Source organism: Vulpes vulpes, chromosome X (genome assembly GCF_048418805.1).
Source record: "Vulpes vulpes isolate BD-2025 chromosome X, VulVul3, whole genome shotgun sequence".
NCBI classification, from domain to species: domain Eukaryota; kingdom Metazoa; phylum Chordata; class Mammalia; order Carnivora; family Canidae; genus Vulpes; species Vulpes vulpes.
The window spans coordinates 25,755,133-25,776,437 of NC_132796.1; the positions used below are offsets into that span (position 1 = coordinate 25,755,133).

Consider the following 21,305-nt stretch of genomic DNA (forward strand, 5'->3'; position numbering starts at 1 on the left):
TGGGATTTTCAGTGCTGGCATTGTGCTTTCTCCCCATTACCCAGAGTTTCTCCTTTGACAAGAAGTAGAAGGAATGATGGAAGTAGAGATTTGGTGCATTTGTTTCCTAATCTCATCTCCTTACTACTGATACATGGGGAGTCTATAATAAGCCTAAGAGTGATTAAGCCTAAGGTTTCTGAAAACAGATGTTTAGAGTGGTTAAGCTAGTAAGTGAAAGAAGGAGCAGTCTTTGTTCCCGGATCCATCTGATTTGACTTAGCCAGGGCTCTTAACCATTCTATGTTACTGTACCCTGTGTAGAAAAGATTTCCATAGACCCAGAAGGAAACTATCTACATTTATTCTTTTTTAGAGGATTTCCTACTTCTCTCATCAATGTTAACCTCAGTGATGAAGTTCTTCTTTTGTGAATAATGGAATGTCTAACATTTTTTAAATATTTATTGATCATTTTATTATTTTTATTATTATTTTTATTTTTATATATTATATTTATTTTTATATTTTATATTTTATATTTATTTTTTATTGTTTATTATTTTATTTTTTTATTTATTTATTCATGAGAGACGCAGAGAGAGAGAGAGAGGGGAAGAGACGTAGGCAGAGAGAGAAGCAGGCTCCGTGCAGGGAGTCTGATGTGGGACTCGATCCCGGGACTCCCAAGATCATGCCTTGGGCCAAAGGCAGACACTTAGCTGCTGAGCCACCCAGGCATCCTGGAATGTCTGACCTTTTTTTAAAGATTTTATTTATTTATTTATGAGAGACACACGGAGAGAGGCAGAGACACAGCAGAAGGAAAAGCAGGCTTCATGCAGGGAGCCTGACATGGGACTCGATCCTGGGTCTCCAGGATCACGCCCTGGGTTGAAGGCGGCGCTAAACCGCTGAGCCACCTGGGCTGCCCACATCTGACATTTTTAATGAAATGTTCTTGTGGTCTAGCACGGTCAGCAGTCCTCATGTGAGAGTTTGACATCATTTGTGAGAGATTTTTGGAGGGGGAGGAGAGATACGAAAGGTCATGGTATCCTGAGGTTATGACCAAGAGAGCTTGAATGAGCACGTGTCTGGAAATATACTCTTTGAATTCTGGCTTCCAAGCAGCTATACCAGGAGTCAAGAGAAATGTGTAAGAAATTAGGCTATTTCCTCTACACTGTTCCTCCTCTGCTACACACATTAATGCTAGTAAATCAGATGTGCTATTTGTCAAGTACCTAACACAGTGTAGAGCACATGGGAGGTACCCAATAACATTGCTGGCTTTTCCTCCTCTTTCTGCTCCCTTCCCACTTAAGCATCATCAGCCAAGTCCTGGAATGATGAATTTAAGTGAGGCAGGGCTTATGGAATACCTCTGCAGCCACTGCAGCGTGGAGGAGGGAAATAGCAAACTGTAGGATCTTTGGGCTTGTATTTCACTTCCCGAGAGGAGACAAGACAAATACACAGTTAATCATATGAGAAGTCAGAACTTACATGCCATAGGAAACATTGAAATACTGCTTGGGTTTCAGAGGAGGAGGAGAGAAATCACAAAAGGTTATATTAATAATGAGATGTTTTGAAGAAGGAGCTATGCTAGTGAGGGCACCAGAACACTGAACAAATATGCAAAGAGGTAAATGAAGACTCTGTTTAGAGAATGTAGAGAACATTCAGGTAGGGCAATGATAGAAAATAAGGCTAGGATCATGTTGTGAAGCCCAAAATTTCAGACTGAGGAGTGTCCCCCGGCAGTGGGACACTTCTGAATGTTTATGAGCTGGTGTTCAGAGTGGCTAGAACTGTTCGTTGATAATATCGAAGTTCTTGGCCAAAGTGAAGAGAGACTAGAGACAAAGAGGCCATGTGGGCATCCTGGTTCCGAATACAAGGACTAAAAGTTAGGATGAGACCAGAGAGGGAGGCTGTGGGTGGGTACCCAGGGCACTGTCCAGGGACAAGAGACAGGAAGTAGTTATGGGGTGTAGTCACCTTGGCCCTGTGGGTAGGCTTAGCCTACTATAAGGAACAGTTCTGAATGGTATACTTTCTATTTGGGATGTGTTTATGGCTCTGGTAGGCTGTATATTGTCCACATTTGTAAGTACGAAATGAGTTCAGTATAAAAGTAGAGATTTTTAATTTCCTTACATAGAGATGATTTTTGAAGAAGTAGGAATAGGCACAATTACCAAGAAAAAGTATACAGGTAGAAAAGACACAGGGATGGGAAGTTCATAAAAACAGAATGAAATTATTCATGAATCTGGAAATCCAGGGTAGAGATATTTAAGAGAGAGACTTGGTCAGCAGTGCAAAATACTACATAAAGGTCAGGAGGCTGAGAATCGAAGAGACCATTGTACATAGAAAGTAGGTCTTCAGTGGTGACTTCTAAGAATGAAGCTTTAGTAGAATGCTCAAGAGGAAAGCCGGGTGGCAAATAGCCAAAAGGGATGTGGGCCGGTAGAAAATAGAGACAGCAAGACAGAATGTAGTTTGCAAAAATGACCATCCAGAAGCTGTGAGCGAAGTAGGTGGTTTAAGTTAACAGCATCATGCCAAGCATGGGGCATTTTGTATGTGCTTTTAAGTTATAGTAAGACCAGAGAATGTTTCTTTGCAGGCTAAGTAGAGAACAGATGGGAGTTGTAAAATGAATAAGAGAGAAGCAATGGGCAGCAGTCCTAAGAGGTTGGAGAGGATGAAATTGAGAATTGAGTCAATCTCTTCCAACCTCAGCAGGGAGCAAATGACTGCCAACTCAGAATTGAGTGGAAAGCCCATCTCTGTGTTGGTGCAGAGGGACAGATTGTGGATTATTCTAATTTTTCTCTTGGCTTGTCTATATTTTCTATTTTTTTCTTGCATGAACATGGATTATTTGAACATTTATTTTTTTTAAGATTTTATTTATTTATTCATGAGAGAGACACAGAGAGAGGCAGAGACACAGGCAGAGGGAGAAGCAGGCTCTATGCAGAGAGCCTGATGTGGGACTCGATCCCTGGACTCCAGGATCATACCTTGGGCCAAAGACAGGCGCTAAACCACTGAGCTACCCGGGCTGCCCTATTTGAACATTTAATTTTGCTTTTAAGGACGAAAACCTAAGAAAAAAAAAAAAAGGACAAGAACCTAAGATAGGTGCCCTCTCTCCCCAGAGGCCTTAAATATCCTAAAGGAGCCCTTGACCTCCCTCACGACTTTGGCTGGGGCCACTCACCCTCCTCCTGTGTGCCAGCTTTGGCACACTCCTCCACAAGGGAGAGTGGGAAGCCATCAACTTCACAGAGGTTAGAAAAGTCAGACATCTTTCTGGGATTCAAACACAGTACGATCTTGAGAAAGGATAGGTAGACCATATAAATGCTAAAAACTCCATATGTTTGATGACTGGGAAGAAAAAGTAATACAATTTCAGAGGAAAATAATTGCCTCTGTACTGCTTTGAAAGCTGTGGCCTGTATCTATCTAGAGTCTCCTCATACATTGATAATGTTCATTAATTACTTATGAAGTATACTAAGATAACAATTCATTTTTATTAAATGCCTTGAGCCTCTGCATCAAATTGGTACTCTGAGACTTGTGCACTACTGTTTGATAGGCAGGCTGTTTATATGGGGACTAGATTTAAAGATTTCTCCTTTAAAAAGCGTGCAACAGGTAATTTCCATTTTTAAGAATATTTATTAAAGGAGATTAACTTAAAATATATAGCTTTTTCAGCATCGTGGAAGTAAAAGACTATGGTGATTTATGTGTTTGCAGTTAGTAAATGTATTATTACCTGTACCTAGTGCTAGTTGGCTGGTGTCTTTAAAAACATAGGTACTTGTTAATCACGTACTCCCTGAGTGTGTTAGCTGTTTGTCTACAGGCAGAGAATACATTTGCATGAAAAGAGGGTGTCTTGGGTGAATTCTTATTCATGACCTCAGTGCCTAAAAATGCGTGCTGGAAAAAATTGCGCTCGGTTTCTGTTTGCTCCATACCACTCGTGACTGCTGACCTAGTGCTTACTGGTAGTAGCTTCTGCTGGGACCCCTCCGCCTGCCTCTGAACTGAGTGCTCCCCGCTCTCCCACCTGCTGGAATGTCAAAGAGCAGAGTAGCAAGGCCCATGAGGGGGCAATCCCAAACTTGGGCAGAATGGTTGTAGAGAGCCAAGTGTAACAGTCGCAGCCAGCTCAGTGGAAAACTGTTTCCCTGGGACCCTTCCCTGTATCACTTTGGATTACTTCTCTGCCTGGCACAAGTCAAAACTAGTCATTAATGTCCAAATGCCAGACTTGCTGCAGAGTCCAAAGCTTCTACTTATAAGGCTGCCATAAAATAAATTCAGTTCTTCCATGGCAGTCGTGTTCCATTCTTGCTCTGACTGTCCTACCTGTTAAAATGCCCTAGCCTGCAGAGAGAATGGGAAAGCTAGGCCTTCAGTAGTTTTCCCCTCTGTGCCACTCTTGTCCCCAAGATCCATTTCTACTTACCCACATTCTGGACCTAACCTCCCCTCCATGCCAGCAGACAACGTGTTTCTCAGCTCATGACTGTACTATTGATAGAGCTAAAGCAGCCAGCCCCATTGGTGAGATACTCCATTCCACATGGGTTAGTAGCAGCTTAACTGTGACTGGACACAGAATTTGTTGTACTTTGGTGACATTTTATCGACACAAAGTCCTGGGCTACAACTAGGCACTAAATATTTTTCCACTAGGATTGCACTAAGTACATATTCTTTTAGGCTTAGTCTTTAAAATGGTATTCCAAATGGAGTATGTGATGCTTGTTAACTTTTGGAACTTTTCTAAAAGTTTAAGATAATGACTTTTATTGTACATCAGGCTAAATGATTTATATTATTGACATATATATTATTTGACATTTATATTATTGACAATATATATTATTGTCCTTTATATTCATGATTTATTTTTAATAAAATTGTCATATTGTTCATTCTTCCCCCAACTATAGGTATGGAACAGGCTGTTTCTTACTATGTAATACAGGCCGTAAGGTTGGTTTTTCCCAATTAAAAGATTGACAGTCTTCTTTAACTTCATATAAATAATGCCTGAGCATAATTTGCTATTGTTACTTATGATTCTGCAGATTTAGTTTGATTTTCATTAGGATTTAATTTAGAGCTCAGTAAAAATGATGAAAATCACTAAATTTAAATGACTCTAATAAGAACCATTTTAGGTTCTTTGCATTTTTTATGTGTGTTTTTGATTGTTGGTGGAATATCTATACTAGGACTGTGTCAGATTCTTAATGCAAATCTAATTTTGAACAAGGGATAACCATTTTGTACTATTGACATGAATTGTCCTTATTACTGGTAAATTGGCCTCTTAAAGATTTATTTTTTAATTGTACATATTTGTTGAATTATTTTGTACCAAGGTCATCTTAACCTTAAGAAATATTTTTCTGCTAGCTTTTTATATTCCTTGCTGCTGAAATATTTTTCTCTTTCCTACAGTGTGTATTTTCTGAGCATGGTCTTCTGACCACCGTGGCTTACAAGCTCGGCAGAGACAAACCAGTGTATTATGCATTGGAAGTAAGTACATTTCAATCAATATGAGTAGTATGGCAAACAGTCAGAACCAGTGAAAATCATGGTGCTCTCTGATACCTTTTCTGGTAAATCTTAATATATGGAACTGAAAAAACTCCATTTTTTTTCTTGGCATTTGGTTGAGTGGAAGGAACCCAGCACTGAGCTGGGGTCAGGACTCCCAGGAGATCTTGAGCATATCGGATCCTTGGTTCTTTGACCAGTCCCTTGTAGCCATGTGGCAGTGTAAGATTTTCTGTGTTTGAAGTTTATTGAAGGTGTTGACTTGCTCTCCAGGTATTTCTGTCAACTGGAAAATTCTGTGTCTTAATAGCTATGATGCCCCAGTGTTCTAAAGAGAACCACTGGGGGCAAAAGCAGAGGAACTCTATTCACATGTCTCCCCATAAAAATAAATTTTGCATCCGCTTTTGATATGGGAAAGAAAGTGAGAAGATTTATGCCGTATTTCAGTGGAAGCATTTGTTTCAAACACATTTATAAATTCTAGTAGGAATATATCAAATCTAAGTCTGTAGGGCACAGTGAATTTATATTAGAAACATTAGTAATTTTTATTGGTAAGGTCAAAGAAGCAATACTCTTTTTATCAAATCGGATATAGTTTTTTTCTAAGATTTTATTTTTAAGTAATCTGTCTACATTCAGTGTGGGTCTCAAACTCAATCCCAAGTCACATATTTTACTGTTTTACTGACTGAGCCAGCCAGGTACGCCAGTCTTTTTTTTCTTTTTTCTTTTTCTTTTTCTTTTCCTTTTTTTTTTTTTTTGAGTATAGTTGACTCACAATGTTACATTACATTCAGGTGTACAGCTTAGTGACTTAGCAGGCTTACATACTCTGCTCACCACAAGTGCAGCTCCCATCTGTCCCGCACAGCACTGTTAAAAATTTCATTAACTGTATTCCTTATACTGTGCCTCTTATTCCTGTGACTTATTGATTCCATAACTGGAAGCCTGTATCTCATTCTCCTTCACCCATTTCACCCATTCCCCACCCCCTCCCCTTAGATATCTTTCTTAAAAGCATCTCTTTACAATTCATTTTCATTGGTTCCCTTATAATGTACAAATATACAATTGATCTGAAGGCTAACTGAGGCTTGTTCCCTAAAGTATCCAATAATAATTTGGTCACAAGTGTTAGACTTCTGTTTATAGTTCAAACATTTTATTAGTTGCTATGCCTAGAGCACAAAGAATTTATTTCCAATTTTTTCTTGCCTCCTCCCGGCATAAGCACTGTACTCTCTCCCCTAATCCCTTCTCTGTAGATAATAGAAGCATTGGGAAACACTTGCTCTGTCTAATAATGGTATCATATCATTTCTCAAAAGTTAAATTCCTATGAGCCCTGTCCTCTGTTTCTACCTGCGGAAAGTGCTTAGTACAGTGCTGGGCACATTGAATATGTACTATTTGATAAATGTTACCTATAGCAATTAAGTATGCTGCTCTCTTTTTTCCTTATACTGGAGACAGTCATTTAGAATTAGACATGCTTTAGACCTGGAAAAGGCCTCTGGGATATGGCATATCTGGTCTTAACTTCCTCCCAACATGAAGAGCCTTCTCTTCTTTCCTTCACCGATAGCCCTCCAACTTCTGTTTGAAGATAGCACCAAAAACTGCTTCTTACTAATACCTCAACCACTAGACCTAGATTAGCTGTCAAGAGCATTCAAATACTAGCAGGCAGCTATCACTTTTTCTGGGTCTTTCTACTCCAGGATGAATTTCCTCATGCCCTAATGTCATATGGTTTCTGGATGCTTTCCAGTTCTGGACTCCCTTCGTTAGATGCATTCCAATCTGTCAGACTCTTCCAGAATGGAATAGAATGTAATCTGACCTGTACTGACTAGTCTGATTTATTCCTCTCTGACCATAAACACTGCTTCAGCTACTGTAGCCTGAGAATTCATTAACTTAGTCTAATAACCCCATCATATCATTGGCTCTAGGAGCAGGTGTTAAAATATCTGGCTCTTACAAAAAAAAAAAAAAATCTGGCTCTTTTTCAAATGATTCATTGTCATGCCAAGTCCTCTCCATTCTGTATTTGTACAGATCTTTTTATTTTTCCCCTTTTAAGTAATCTGTACACCCAAGGTGGGGCTTGAGCTCATGACCCCGAGATTAAGAGTCAAATGCTCTATAGATTGAGCTAGCCTGACCCTGCATATCTTTTGTTAATCTAAATGCAGGTCTTTGGGCACTGAGGGGGGCACTTGACGGGATGAGTGTTATTCTGTATGTTGGCAAATTGAACACCAATAAAAAATAAATTTATTATTAAAAAAAAATAAAAAAAATAAATGCAGGTCTTTGTGGGGGATCCCTGGGTGGCTCAGCAGTTTAGCGCCTGCCTTGGCCCAGGGCGTGATCCTGGAGTCCCAGGATCAAGTCCTGCGTCGGGCTTCCTGCATGGAGCCTGCTTCTCCCTCTGCCTGTGTCTCTGCCTCTCTCTCACTCTCTCTCTGTATCTCATGAATAAATAAAAATCTTTTTAAAAAATTTTTAAAAAAATAAATTCAGGTCTTTGCTTCTTCCTGTCAAATTTCATGATAGTAATTTCAGCCTATACTGACACACTCTGGATTCTTTTTCAGTCTTTGCTCTGTTACTTTTCCCATTTTGCCTCATCTAGAAACTTAACAAGCATATGCTTTATGATTTTGTTTCGATTCATGTAACTTTTTTTTAAAGATTTTATTTATTTATTCATGAGAGACACACAGAGAGAGACGCAGAGACACAAGCAGGCTCCATGCAGGGAGCCCAACGTGGGACTCGATCCCGGGTCTCCAGGATCACACCCCGGGCTGCAGGCAGCGCTAAACCGCTGCGCCACGGGGGCTGCCCTCATGTAACTTTTTTAAAAAATTCATAGAACTTTAAATCTGAGAGGAACAGTAGATCAGACTGACAAACAGGCTTTGTTATGTTCTCATAAGGCCTTTGAGAGTAGGACGTGAAATCAAAGTTACTTGGCTATGGTAACTTTTGATAGCTAGTAAGTAGCAGATCCAGGATGCAAATTCAGGCTATTGGACTCAAAATCTAGAAACCTGGCCAGCACTATGCCATCACCAGTCTCCCGAGTCGAGTTGTTCTTTCCATTGCATCTCAGATATGTCACTTTGTCTCCTCACCTAGCAGCCTGCCTGAGCCACAACATATACACTTAAACAGATGGTGAACATGGACACTCACAGTAGTAGATAGGATTTTTCCTGTATTTTCTAACTTTTTTGTTCCAACTAACAGACATGTAAAAAAAATTGAACCAAACCAGAAAAGAGGGCAAAGCATAAAGCTACATTGGTAAAACTTTTTCTCAGTAAATTCCTGCTAATTCCACTTGGTCACACCACTTCCACTTTTTGTAAATAGTGTGACCAAGTGTATATTTACACTTATTTATATATACACTGACAAAGTGTATATTTAATAATCATTTTTTAATTAGGTTGTTAGGTTTGGCAATCTTAGGTATTAAAAATTTACTTTCCCTTTTTTATTTTTATTTTTTTTTTAATTTTTTTTATTATTATTTATTTATGATAGTCATACAGAGAGAGAGAGAGGCAGAGACAAGGCAGAGATACAGGCAGAGGGAGAAGCAGGCTCCATGCACCGGGAGCCTGATGTGGGATTCGATCCCGGGTCTCCAGGATCGCGCCCTGGGCCAAAGGCAGGCGCCAAACCGCTGCGCCACCCAGGGATCCCTACTTTCCCTTTTTTAAAAACTAAAATTATAGCTGCCCATCTTAGGTCTTAATCTTGCATTCTTCCTGTGTTGATTTGGAAGCAACATCATGTATTTCCTATTGTTGTTGTTGTTGTTTTGGGTTTTTTTTCTTTTGTGGGCACCTTAAAATTTTTTAAATATTATTTAACTATAGGGTACCTGGTGGCTCAGTCGGTAGAGCCTCCAACTCGATCTCAGGGTCATGAGTTCAAGCCCCACATTGGATGTAGAGCCTACTTAAAAATATATATTATTTAAAAAATAAAAATAAAAATAAAAATAAAAATAAAAATAAAAATATATATTATTTAGCTATATATTTTCCTAGCAGTGTTGATAGTTGTTTAGTAATTTGAATGTCCCACCCATGATGATGACCTCAAATGCTTTTCCTCTGTTACCTCTGCCAGCAATCCTGTCATTGAGTTTAAAGTATTCATCCCCCCCCCTTTTTTTTAAAGTAGGCTCCTCGCCCAACATAGAGCCCATAGGGCTCAAACTCGACCCTGAGGTCAAGACCTGAGCTGAGATAGAGTCAGAAGCTTAACTAACTGACTGAGCCCCCTAGGCACGCCCTCCCCTTTTTCTTAAGCAAGCAGTTACTCTGTTTTCTTATCAGTAGATAATAAGTCATATTTAATGGCTTATTTTATCATTTTTTGTGGCCAGAGTCATTTCTTTGGGGTCAAACCTTTTATGGCCCTACCTCCATTTTTTTTTTCTTGCAGAGGGGCATTCTTTTGTGGTTCTCTTATTAAGAGCCTTGGGTATTTAAGCCTATTCCTTTTAGGTTTGTCTTTATTTCACCCTCTCTCTGGGGTGGTTATAGAATCTTAGGGACGCCTGGGTGGCTCAGTGGTTGAGCATCTGCCTTCAGCTCAGGGCGTGATCCTAGAGTCCCAGGATCGAGTATCGCATCGGGCTCCTTGCAGGGGCCTGCTTCTCCCTCAGCCTGTGTCTCTGCCTCTCTCTCTCTGTTTGTGTCGCTCACAAAAGACAATTAGGTTTATATTTCATTTTACTGATCTTGTTAGATAAATTGGATACAAGTGTGCCTTCGATTCTAGAAAATCCTCAGCAGTTACCTCTTTAAGCATTGCTACTCTACCATTACCTCCAGCCTCTTCTGCAGTTGCTATTGTATAGATATTGGAACCTTTCTACCCATCCTCCCCATCTCTGAACTGTTCTTTTGTATATTTTTCATCCCTTTGTTTCTCTGTGCTGCATCTCTGGCTAGTTCCTACCTACCTACCTTTCTTTCCAAATTCTCTTTAAAACAAAGCTGGGGGGCAGCCGGGGTGGCTCAGCGGTTTAGCACCGCCTTCAGCCCAGGGCGTGATCCTGGAGACCCAGGATGGAGTCCCACATCAGGTTCCCTGCATGGAGCCTGCTTGTGTCTCTGCCTCTCTCTCTGTGTGTGTCTGTCATGAATAAATAAATAAAATCTTAAAAAAAATAATAAAAAATAGGGCAGCCCCGGTGGCGCAGCGGTTTGGCGCCGCCTGCAGCCTAGGGCGTGATCCTGGAGACCCTGGATCGAGTCGCAGGTCAGGCTCTCTGCATGGTGCCTGCTTCTCCCTTTGCCTGTGTCTCTGCCTCTCTCTCTCTCTGTGTATGTGTCTCTATGAATAAATAAATAAATAAATAATCTTTTTTAAAAAAATAAATAAAAATAAAAAATAAAAAATAAAACAAAGCTGGGATGCCTGGGTGGTTCAGTGGTTGAGTGCCTCCCTTCAGCCCAGGGTATGATCCTGGAGTCCCACGATCAAGTCCTGCATTGGGTTCCCTGTGAGGAGCCTGCTTCTGTCTCTGTCTCTTATGAATAAATAAAATATTTTAAAATAAATAAATAAAACAAAGCAAAACAAATCTTTTTATTGTGAAACAGAAAACGTGTACAGAAAGATGCATAAAATATCAATTTACAGCTTGACAAATGATTATATAGAGAAATTCATGTATCCTCTACCCAGGAAGCAGAAAACTGGCAGCAACCAGGAAGCTGTGTGCTCCTCCCACTCACAGCCTTTCCCTCTCCCCTAAAGTCACCAGTGCCCTGACTTTTATTATAATCTCTACCTTGCTTTTTTTAATAGTTCCAGAACTTTATATGTGCAACCCTCTGTGCACCTGAGTGGCTCAGTAGGTTAAACATCTGCCTTCAGCTCAGGCCATGATCCCAGGGTCCTGGGATCTAGCCCTGCATCAGGCTCCCTGCTCAGCGGGGAGTCTGCTTCTCCCGCTCCCTCTGCCCCAACCCCTCCACACACACACTCTTGTGCGTACTCTCTCTCTTAAATAAATATTAAAATATGTGCAACCCTCAACACCAGAGTTGAGTTTTTCAATACTTTGTATATTAAAAATATAAAAGAGAAAGTGAGAGAGACTGAGTCATATGGTATGTATTCTTTGATGTGGCTTCTTTCACTCAACATGACATTTGTGAGGTTCATCCATGGTGTTCGATAGAGCTTTGACATCATTCCTTTTCATCACCATATGAAAATATCACAGCTTAGTATTTATCCATCTGTTGATGACCTTTTGGTTGTTTTCGCTTTTCATCTCTGATGAAAAATGCTACTATGAACATTTTTGTATACATCTTGCTATAGGAATAGAATTTGTAGGCAGTACATTATGTGTATCTTCCCTTTGAGTAGATGATGCAAACCATTTTTCACAGTGAAGGCAGCAAATTACACTGTCACCTCCAGTGTATGGAAATATCATCTCGTCTTTTCTCAAATGGATCTCACATATTACACTCTTAAATTTCACTCAATAACTCCATTCCCATGATTTTTAACTGGTTAATTGTTCATATCCACCTGATCTTGTTTTATTTCTCTTTTTTTTCTCTCTCTTCTTTTGATACGTAATTTCCTGGCTGGTTTTTAAAAATGGAAATCATGCCTGAATCTATTTCTTTGAATTCTTCTCACACTTATGTATTTTAAAGTCCTTGTCAGATTGGAGTGAGTTCTCTTCCAGCTGTTAAGTTTTGTTGACTGTTGGTAATAGATTTCTTCATGTGTTTTGGAATTTTTACTTCTGGTCTCATATATTAAGCCTTTTTCAGCAAATAGTTATCCATAAGCAAGCAGGAGAGCGCCACCTAGCCCCTGGCTTCAAGCCCTGAAGCTGATTTCCATTTCTTCTCTTGCAAACCACTCTGGAGCTCTTTGCTCAGGAGAAGCCAGTTCCTGGCCATGCTCCTGCTTCCTGACATTTACTGAAGAACTAAGCAGAACCTCCTATGCCTGTGGTCTCAAGCCCTGCTCAGTTGTGCGTTTCTGTTTCTGTCCACATCTACCGCTGCTCCACGTTTGAGTCAGCATGTGTTGTTTGGGTGTTCCCTTTTTACATTTTGCCCCGTTATCCTGTTTCTAGAACAGGGGATTTTTAAAGCGCAAACTCACCATTTCTGATGTGGACATCAAGAGAATTCTTTTTTTTTCTCCCTCCTCCCTAGCATGTGATTCATCTGGGCCTGACACGTTAACATCCCTAGGCTCTTACTTTCATTATCAATAAAAAGGAATTGGGGCACATGATCCTTGAATCGTTCTAAGACTTTATTTTTTTGTTGTTGTTTTAAGACTTTAAACTCATATTAAACTGCTTCAATTTGTCTTACCCTTTCACTGGAAAATTTTCCCTTTTTTCTTTAAAGATTTCTTTATTTTTTTTTTAAAGATTTCTTTATTTTTAAGTAGTCTCTCTACCCAACGTGGGGCTCGAACTCACAATCCTGAGATCAAGAGTCACACACTCCAATGACTGAGCCAGCCAGGTGCCCCCCACTAGAAAATTTTTCTTAGTGGTAGGAGAGGTTGAAGAAAATAGAGCAGTTGAGTAGGTCTGCCTTTTCTGTGCTGTTAATCAGACACCATCTTCCTTAAGCTGTGCTTCTCCCTTCCATTGTTTATCTTTTTCTAAATATCATTTCACAAAACAAAAATCCTTTGGGGGCCTTTAATATTTAAGAAGTTGAGCTTACTAAAAAAAAAAAAAAAGAAGAAGGTGAGCTTACTTAGAATTGGAGACTTCTGTGTTCTGTATTGTCACCGAGCTGCTAGTTCCCTGAGGACATGGTACTTGTCTTTCTGCTTCACCTCTCCATGGGAGCAGGCTGGCATGTAGTAGATAATAAATACTGTTTATATGCCAAATCTTATGCCATTTTTATCCATTTTAATATGAATTTCTGAGGCGCCTGGGTGGCTTGGTCAGTTGGGTATCTGCCTTCAGCTCAGGCCATGATCTCTTGGTCTTGGGATCAAGCTCATTGTTGGGCTCTCTGCTCAGCAGGGAGTCTGCCTCTCCTCTCACTCTCCCTCTGTGCTCTCTCTCAAATAAATAAAATCTAAATAAATAAATAAATAAATAAATAAATAAATAAATAAGAGTTTCAAAGAGGATTTCCCTCTATGCCCCCTAGGTTTCTTTAAATGTCCCTTCTCGGGGATCCCTGGGTGGCTCAGCAGTTTAGCGCCTGCCTTTGGCCCAGGGAGCGGTCCTGGAGTCCCGGGACCGAGTCCCATGTCGGGCTCCTGGCATGGAGCCTGCTTCTCCCTCCTCCTGTGTCTCTGCCTCTCTCTCTCTCTCTCTCTATGTCTATCATAAATAAATCTTAAAAAAAATAAAAATAAAAAATAAAAAATAAAAGTCTCAGAACTTTAAAAAATAAAAAAATAAATAAATGTCCCTTCTCCCATCTCTTCTTTGGTATGATTTATGATGATGGTGTCAAGTTTTCCTTATTAGAATTTTTCATCCTTCTTAAGCCAGGTATTCCATTTTTGGTAGAAGCCTATGTATTAGTTAGCTATTGCTGTATGACAGTTTTACCACAAATGTAAGTAGCTTACAACCACTTGTCTTACAAGTCAAAGGTGTTGGTTTGAGGGTGTGGTCTCATCCAAAGCTCCATCTGCTTCCATGCCCACTCACTCAGATTATTGGCTAAATTCAGCGTCAGTTTCTTGGTAGGTGTCAGTCAAAGGCTGCCCACAACTCCTAGAGACCACCTGCACTGTCTTCTCATATGAAAGACCCCGACAGAGGACCCCCCGCTGCTTTCTCAAAGCCAGCAAGGAAGGGAGAAAATCCAGACAACAGCCACGATAATCTTATGTAGCTTAATCCCGTATACTCCATCACATGCATCCCATCACCTCTGACATGTGCTATTGCATGGAAGCAAGTCCTAGGTCCCACCATGCTCAAGAGAGGATCCATGTGGGCATCAACACCAGGAGGTGGGGACCATGGAGGCTGCCTTCATTAAGAATCTGCCTGCCACAGTCTATAAACGTTGTTTGTGAACTTCTACAATGTATTTTCTTGGAAAGTAAACTTTCTGAGTGGTAAATGCTTTTTATCTTAATTTCTTTACTTGTTACTGAAGTATTAATAATATAGATTATATTTTATTTATTTTTTAAAAAAAATTTTTAAGACTTTTATTTATTTATTCATAGAGACACACAGAGAGAGAGGCGCAGACACACACAGGCAGAGGGAGAAGCAAGCTCCATGCAGAGAGCCCGGCGCGGGACTTGATCCCGGGTCTCCAGGATCACGCCCTGGGCTGCAGGCGGCACTAAACGGCTGCGCCACTGGGGCTGCCCTTATTTATTTATTTTTAAAGATTTTATTTATTCCTGAAAGATACAGAGAGAGGCAGAGACATAGGCAGAGAGAGAAGCAGGCTTTCCACAGGGAGCCTGATGCCAGATTCAATCCCAGGACCCCAGGATCATGATCTGAGCCAAAGGCAGACACTCAACCACTGAGCCACCCAAGTGCCCCTATAGATTACAATTTAAAAATAATATTCCCCCAATTTAACTCTAGGTTTCTGTTCTCTCTTCTATGCAACTAAAAATGATATGGAGTTAGAGTTTGCATTTATAATCTTATACAAATTAAGTACAGTATAAATTATATACGTAGAGATAACATAGGGGATCCCTGGGTGGCTCAACGGTTTAGCGCCTGCCTTCAGCCCAGGGCCTAATCCTGGAGACCTGGGATCAAGTCCCACGTCAGGCTTCCTGCATGGAGCCTGCTTCTCCCTCTGCCTGTGTCTCTGCATCGGTCTGTCTCTCTCTCTCTCTGGTGCCTCTCATGAATAAATAGATAAAATATTTTTTAAAAAATAGAGATAACATATTACTGAAGCATACACAAAGTATGTTTTCTATACCTAATGGATGATTTTAAGCTATTTATTTTTTTAAAGATTTTATTTATTTATTCATAGAGAGGCAGAGACACAGGCAGAGGGAGAAGCAGGCTCCATGCAGGGAACCTGATGTGGGACTTGATCCCGGGTCTCCAGGATCATACCCCGGGCTGCAGGTGGCGCTAAACCGCTGTGCCACCAGGGCTGCACCCCCTTTTTTTTAAAGGATTTTAAGCAATTTAAAGATAATCTTAATTTTACATAATTTTTCTCCATACCCACTGATTTTAAACACAACTGCCTTGTTGATAGAACTACCCCACATCCAGAAATGTCTCCTTAAAATAGATACTGTTCATGGCTATGGCATTCGTGGCAAGGAGCTCTTTTTTTTTTTTTTAAGATTTTATTTATTCATGAGAGACACAGAGAGAGGCAGAGACACAGGCAGAGGGAGGAGCAGGCACCATACAGAGAGCCTGATGTGGGACTCAATCCAGGGTCTCCAGGATCATGCCCTGGGCTACAGGCAGCGCTAAACCGCTGCGCCACCAGGGCTGCCCAAGGAGTTCGTGAGGAAAAGTATATTTGTCTGCTATGATGTTACATCAGTTCTGCTTCATTATTTATTTTTTAAGAGACAGAGCATGTGCAAGCAGGGGTGGGGGGAGAGGGAGAGGGAGAGTGAATCTTAAGCAGACTCCATGCCCAGTGCAGAGCCCAAAGTGCAGCTGGATCTCATGACTCTGAGATCATGACCTGAGCTGAAATCAAGAGTTGGTTGCTTAACCAACTAAGCCACCCAGGTGCTCCCTACTTCATTATTTTTATAATTTGCTCTTTCCATAGCCTGTTTCTTAGCCTCCCACTTTCCAGGCTATGTATCTAATTTTTAAATGATTTATTCCTCTTATCTTGTTCATCATTTCATTTATTTTTCTTTATACCTTCTCATTTCTTTTTGTCTTTCTTAGGGTACAACTACTCAGCTTACATGCACCTCTCCCATAGGTCATGTTTTCTAATGAGAGTTCATTCATGTTTGTAGATGTTGCACTGAAGTATTGGATCTTTATAGTTAGGATATAATTGACAATAACTTATTTGATAGCAAGTAGATCACCACCTTCTGTCATTTTAGGTTTCTGTTCCTGTACTCTTTTTCTGACCCATCTTGAAAGCAATATACCATCTCCCACTTTATCTTCTGCCTCTGAATTCAAAAGACCCATCTTTTATGAATTTGGAGGTTTCTTTCATTTTTATTAATTTTTTAGAAGGCCAGCTAATACCATGTGTTATATCCTGGTACCAAAATTATATTCTTATTTCAGATAAGTGTTTTAATCTGCCTTTTATTTTCTTATACTGAATTTTATTTTTTCAGTCATTCCTGAATCAAACACTCCTGTACACTCCTGATGATGGAATTTAAAATAATTTTCTTCTGGAGCTTTAAGAGTGGCTTTGTGTTTTTTTTTCTTTTGTTTTAATCTAAGTAATGACCTCTAGCTCACAACCAGTTACTTTTCATTAAAACCTTGAGGGCAGCCTGTGTGGCTCAGCGGTTTAGCGCCACCTTTGGCCCAGGATGTGATCCTGGAGACCCGGGATCGGGATCAAGTCCCATGTCAGGCTCCCTGCTTGGAGCCTGCTTCTCCCTCTGCCTCTCTCTCTCTGAATAAATAAATAAAATCTTAAAAAAAAAACTTGAGCTTCCTTTTGCTAAAACAATATTACTTCCTCTCCCCCACAAAAAATTATCTAAGCCCATTACATACTGCCTTTTCAATGGAAATAAGATTCATCAGTGTTCGCTTTCCCAAAGTATGAAGTTCCATTAGCTAATAACCACAAAACCATTCCACTAGACTTCTTGCACAGTAGCTGTTTGAAGTTCATTAGTTTACTCACCTAAAACTATTGAAAATCTATGCATTTCTTGGTTAGATGTGATTTAGGGCCAGTATTTTTTGAGAGTATAGGGAGAAAGGGACACTTGTTTTTTTTCAATTAGATCTAGAATCGTGCTGTCCTGTATGGTAGCTACTAGGAACATGTGGCTAGTCCAAATTAAGATGTGGCAGAAGTGTAAAATATATACCCGATTTCAAATACTTAGTACAAAAAATATCAAATACCTCAATACTTTTTATATTGATTGCATGTTGCAGTGATAATACTTTTAATATATTGGTTTAAGCACAATATATTACAATTAATTTAACCTGTTTCATTTTACTCTTCTAATATGGTAACTACAAAGTTTGAATTACATATATGGCTGACATTATATTTCTACTGAACAGTGCTGGTCTAGAATATCTTAGACATTTACTTGTCTTTGACAACTACCATCTCTGAATTGTTTGCTTCCAAAGGAAATTTGAGAGTGAAATTCTAAAATCTCTTTAACCCCAAAATTTTGTTTTCCTTAATGGTTCCACTAAGCACCTAAACATATATCAAAATTAGGAAGTGTATTAAATTTTTTTTCAGAGAAAGAGACAGTAGGTTAGAGTCCCTTCAAGGTATTCACTGAATTGGGTTTTTTCCCCATTTTTAAAGCTCGGTTAAATTTGCCCTGCGATGTCAAATCTCTTCCTCAGTAATTTTCTATAGCTAAAAAGCTGCTGTATAAAGAGAACAATTGTAGTATTCTGCACTTTGCAGTGACATATAGTGACTTGTCCTCATAGAAGCCATGAATGATAGAATGAATCAACATATTCCACATCTTGTTCGTTTATATCCTGGACATTAACAGCAAGGAGAGTGACCATTTATAATTCAGCTAATTGAGTTGGTGACAGGATGGTAGGCAACAGCGAAAAAACATTCTGTTGCCTGCACTTAGTATCACCTGATGTTTTGGTTTAGGATGACTCTGTGAAAGTAATTTGCATTAATAATCTGTATGGGGAGAATCCCTGGGTGGCTCAGCGGTTTAGCACCTGCCTTTGGCTCAGGGCGCGATCCTGAAGTCCCGGGATCAAGTCCCGCGTCGGGCTCCCTGCATGGAGCCTGCTTCTCCTTCTGCCTGTGTCTCTGCCTCTCTCTCTCTCTCTCTCTCTCTCTCTGTCTATCGTGACTAAATAAATAAAATCTTTTAAAAAAAATAAATAATCTGTATGAATGAAACATCAGGCCCCCAAAACTTTTTTTTTGCAATTCCTAATGTTGGTGTGTTGGTACTTTCTTTCCTTTTGCCCCTCAGGATCTTTTTATAATAGCCTTATTAAGAAATAATTTGCATATCATATGATTCATCCTTTTAAAGTATACAGTTCAGTGGTTTTCAGTATATTCACAGAGTCATGCAACCATCATTGCAGCCAAACATTAGAACATTTTCATCACCCTGAAAAAATAACCCCACCACCCCAACCTTAAGCAACCACTAATCTACTCTTTGTCTCCATGGATAGGCTTATTGTGGACATTTCATATAAATAGAATCATGCACTTTAGAGTCTTCTGTGACCAGCTCCTTTCACTTAGCATAATATTTTCAAAGTTCACATCTTAGCAGAACTTCATTCCTTCTTGTGACCAAATAATATTCCATTGTGTGGATATACTATATTTATTTGTTCATTCATCAGTGGAATTTGGATTATGCTTTTTTAACACATAAAAAATTAATGAAGCTAATATTTATATTCAGTAATAACCTTCCCCTCCAGTCTCATATCGAGCCTCATAGTAGTTTAAGTAGGTGTTGTGATAGTCAAGCACCATTTTATAGGTCATGGAATGGAGGCTCACCAAGCCTAACTAATTGGCCTAAGATCACATAGCAGTTAAGAACTAGAACTTGGATTTAAAGCCTGTCTATCTGACTCCAAGTTGTGTGTTTCTTCCTTATTGCCATAGCCTCATCCCCTGCACCCCATCCCCTGGTGATTTCGTTGAATAATGGCTTTGTAGTTAGCCTCTTTGCTAACTTTTTGTTGCTGTTTCTTGATTTAATATACTGTTAGATACAGGAAATGGAAAAAACTTTTAATGTGGCCTCTTCTGATAACTCGGGGGATAAGGTGGAAATGTTTTCTGGGTGATAATCTACCTCATAGTTTAACAACAGTCCGTAGAACAACAGCTTGTACAGGTCCAAGGGTGTGCTGGAGGCCTCACTTCTTGTCCGTCTCATGAAAAAACTTCTAATGACCTAGATAAAACTACATTTGTATTAGTAGACCTAGCTTATGATACTTGTAAAAGTCTCAAACTTGAAATTTAAAAATTTTATCCATCTTCTAGTGTCAGACATAGAGAAATGCTCAAAAAAGTCTTTTGATAGTGATAAAATATTCTCTCTGGGATTCCTTCTCTTTTGTAGGGTTCTGTAGCTATAGCTGGTGCTGTTATTCGCTGGCTAAGAGACAATCTTGGAATTATAAAGACCTCAGAGGAAATTGGTGAGTATGTTCTACCAAAGCATTGGCATCTAAATAATGAAAATTTTAAATATTTTACCTTTGCAGTCTGTTAATACTTGTACTTTGAGCCATGTGATATTAGATGATATAGATTCCTATTACAAGTTGGATTTTTATAGAAAAGACTATCTTGTGAAGATTGATAAAACAACAAATTGGCATAATTAGTGGTGGCTATTAACAAACTGGTAAGGCAGGACATAAAAATTACCCAAGTGTAAAATCAAATGCCAGAGATTACCAGAATATGCAGGTAAAGTAGTCCAGTTAAATTTATCTGATGGGAAAGAGCTTTAACTCTTAGATTAGAGTGAGCATTAAAACACCAGTACCTATTATGTAACTATTAATGTGGCTATTTTCCGTATGGATAATTGTTTTTTAACTCATCTACCCACTTTTTCATCTATTTGTTTACTTCAGCCTGAAGGTAAGATGATCAGAAACGCATTTCTTATGGGTGACACATTGGAGGCTACTTTTTCGTCTCCTATTCAACAACCTTAGAAATAGTGGAAATGAGTTAAAATACTTCAATGAAACTAATCTAATTCCTTTATTTCTTGGCCTGAGTTACATTGTAGTGGGAGATATTCAACGTGGTGAATTTGGATTTTGTTGCTCCCAGCTTACGGCTTTGATTCAGAACATTTTGCTCCTCTAGGGAATAAGAAATCAAAAGCCCTGTCCTAAATTTTTATACAGAGGTGTTGACTATCTAAAGTAATAGAATAGGGATCCCTGGGTGGCACAGCGGTTTAGCGCCTGCCTTTGGCCCAGGGCGCGATCCTGGAGACCCGGGATCGAATCCCACATCGGGCTCCCGGTGCATGGAGCCTGCTTTTCCCTCTGCCTATGTCTCTGCCTCTCTCTCTCTCTCTATCATAAATAAATAAAAATTTTAAAAAAATAAAGTAATAGAATATATTAGAGTGATTTTTGTTTTTCTTTTTTTTTTAATGTTAGAAAAACTTGCTAAAGAAGTGGGTACATCCTATGGCTGCTATTTCGTCCCCGCGTTTTCAGGGTTATATGCACCTTACTGGGAGCCCAGTGCAAGAGGGTAAGAATCTAGTATGAGGTATGCTTTTGAGGGCCTTGATTTATTTACTAAATCGGCTAATAACTTGTTAGTTACTATTTTCCTATCTATTTTCAAATGATTTTAAAGTGTGAAGGAAAGCTTTTCTGTTTGGAGAGTATTAATTTCAGAACCTTTAAATTGCAAGAAGTTATAAATCATTTGGCAATAAGCTTCCCAGCCACATCCACGTTAGTGTTATGACCTTTTATCTTCAAGGCATCTGCAAATTCT

General features: G+C 39.5%; 1 protein-coding gene across 8 annotated transcripts in view; it reads left to right on the forward strand.

Annotated features, from left to right (window-relative positions):
• The window catches only part of GK (glycerol kinase), a 77,243-nt gene that overhangs the window by 45,222 nt on the left and 10,716 nt on the right, over positions 1 to 21,305 (forward strand). For all 8 annotated transcript variants that reach the window (XM_072744267.1, XM_072744271.1, XM_072744269.1 and 5 more), the window contains 4 exons: positions 4,977 to 5,019; positions 5,491 to 5,571; positions 19,891 to 19,969; positions 20,957 to 21,053. In XM_072744267.1, the coding sequence (XP_072600368.1) occupies positions 4,977 to 5,019; positions 5,491 to 5,571; positions 19,891 to 19,969; positions 20,957 to 21,053 (300 nt within the window). The remainder of the gene's footprint in view (positions 1 to 4,976; positions 5,020 to 5,490; positions 5,572 to 19,890; positions 19,970 to 20,956; positions 21,054 to 21,305) is intronic.